Below are 2500 nucleotides of genomic sequence, written 5' to 3' on the forward strand. Positions count from 1 at the left end.
ATTGTCCTCAGAAAAAAATACAATTAAATCTTATTACTATTACTATTATTACTATTACAGGTACCATAAGTGTTCACTTCTATATTCATAGAAAATAATAAATTCAATATGATGCAAAATAATTAAGTAATAATTCAGGCCAATTCACCATCCTAGGAAAAATACCCATAATGTTGCTAGTATAAACTTACTTCTAACAATGGTTTCTCTAAGGTAGCGCGACCCATAATCTTCTCCTCAGTCTCAAAGAAGACATCGAGCTTCCTTGATTTGATGCTATTCAATAAAGCTGGAAAAATGGAGACACAAGTAAAGTACTTTATATCAAAAGCTAACTGAATATGCCAAAGAAATCACACATTAACATGCAACATATAGCCATCATGATCCTTTGTATAATTAATCTTTAGATATAAAAATAATAAAATAATAAATACTTGTTATAGACTTATTTTGTAGATACACATTTGACAGAACTAATAAAAAATCAATTCCCTCTTCTCACCCATGGCAATGCTCATGTGCTTGTCAATGTTGGCTTTCTTTTTGAGCAACTCTGGAAGGGAAGTGATGGCTGAGGTCAACTTGGCCGTGTTGTCACTGAGGAGGTCAATTGCGTCCTCATCTGGTATGTCGCTTTTCAGCCCTTTGATGTGAGTCTCGGCTTTCTTGTAATCCTCGAGCTCATTCTCCACTGCGGCTGCTACGTCAGGGAAAGCACTTCCTGGAAAAGAAAGGGACAGGAAAATAAATAAAATTCAATGGATAAACAAATGACATCAAACATCTGGGAAAGCACTTTTGGAAAAGATGATAATAATAATAAAAAATTAATAATACCAAAAAATTTGAAATACATATTTTTCAACAAACTTCAAAACCTATAAAAAATCAACTGGCTTCATCATTTTGCAATTGTATTTACTACAGCTGCCACCATACAGCTGCCACTATTAACTAAGACATAGCAATAAACTAGAGTGAACATCTTAAATATTTGCATAACTGTATACATCTATTCTACATAGGCTGGGCTATACATATGAGGCACAGATGAAGCTTGCCTTCCTAAATCTCACTAAGATCAGTAGCAATTACATAAACAAATAATCTTACAATGGGTAATGTAGCCCTGTAAATCATCCTTTTTTCCCCTATTATTATCGATCTCCAGTTTGGATACAAAGGCAGAAGAAACAAAGCAAACTTCTTGCAATATGGGAAAAAAATCAAACAAATCAAACTACCTTTGTGAGCACTCCAGAAGCCATCTGCATTATTAAGGTCGTACTCCTTTGTTTTGCTTCTGTTGGACATGTGGCTGGGGTCCTGCTCCGTCACGGTGACCCGATTCAGGCTGAGATTCAGCACATCGTGGGCAAGGGCTTGGTAGGTCCAGGTGTGGTGCAAGGGGGTTGCCAGGTCTACATTGCGGTCGACTAGCACAAGGAGAGGTCTTTGGAAACTGCAAAATGATAAATCAAAACATAAATTTATCAGCTCTTTAACCTTGCTTTAAGGTAGATATATACATGCACAAACACAGGAAAAAAACACTCACAAGCACACACATAAAAGTTCTAGTCATATTGCTTGACATCAACTATAACTCTTAACCCACTCACGACGGGGGCATTCCAGCCTTGCATGTTACAATGCCGGGGCTCTCGAACGCATAGGCCTAAATCAGTTAAATAAACGACGCCGTATGGCGTCACCCAGCGAACGGGCCTAGAATGCGTGGTACCGTAGTGTACCACCTGTCCAGAGAGGGTTAATACATGGACATAAATACCATCTCAGTTCCCAGACCAACTAATTTTTGGATATTTATAAACAAAAAACACTTTCTTTAGAATACAAAATAAAAAGGCAAAAGGAAATGAAAAAGGCTGTTCACACTATGCCAAATGCTCAAAAATCAGTAATAGATTCAACCTTATGCAACTTGACATACATACCCACCCAGTATTCTAAAAACAGAACCAGTACAACACAATGAAGCATACACTATCCTATTAAGGGAAATGTCCCCTTTAAAAAGTTCTTCCTCTTTATACAACGATGTAAGAACTTTTCAAATCTTTCTACCAATCTAGCAATAACCACCACAAATACATCTACTAATATCAATAGTTTTCAAAACTTCTCAACTATAAATGAAATATCAATAGAACTCGCCTGGTCAACAAAACATTTGAATTTAAACTGACCTTAACTGTCCAGCTGCAAATGAATCTGTGCCGAGACCAGTGAAAAAGGAATTTCTCGTGTCACGTAAATTTTCTCGCAACTTCTTGTCCAGCCTTTCTCCAACACTTTCCGCTGCATTGCCCCTCTGGCACCTGATGATTGGAACTTGACCTGCATCAGAGACCAAATTATCATTAATTCCTCTAGTCAAGACACTATGCAAATAAATAATTCATTTTTGTAATTCCAAAAGGGAAAGGAAACAGTTGAACTCCCTCCTCATTACCAAGGTTGACAAACACTGAGA

At 37.0% G+C, this 2500-nt stretch overlaps 1 protein-coding gene across 1 annotated transcript in view; it reads right to left on the reverse strand.

Moving 5' to 3' along the window:
* The window catches only part of Slh (sec1 family domain containing Slh), a 9360-nt gene that overhangs the window by 3464 nt on the left and 3396 nt on the right, over positions 1-2500 (reverse strand). Inside the window, exons 5-9 of the mRNA XM_043017102.2 lie at positions 2480-2500; positions 2214-2364; positions 1248-1465; positions 506-724; positions 192-289 (exon numbers count right to left, since the gene is read on the reverse strand). The exon at positions 2480-2500 is cut by the window's right edge and continues 69 nt beyond it. Coding sequence (XP_042873036.1) covers positions 192-289; positions 506-724; positions 1248-1465; positions 2214-2364; positions 2480-2500 — 707 coding nt within the window. The remainder of the gene's footprint in view (positions 1-191; positions 290-505; positions 725-1247; positions 1466-2213; positions 2365-2479) is intronic.

This window comes from Penaeus japonicus, unplaced genomic scaffold, assembly GCF_977035675.1.
Source record: "Penaeus japonicus unplaced genomic scaffold, GWHDUDI00000001_assembly GWHDUDI00000036, whole genome shotgun sequence".
Lineage (NCBI taxonomy): Eukaryota > Metazoa > Arthropoda > Malacostraca > Decapoda > Penaeidae > Penaeus > Penaeus japonicus.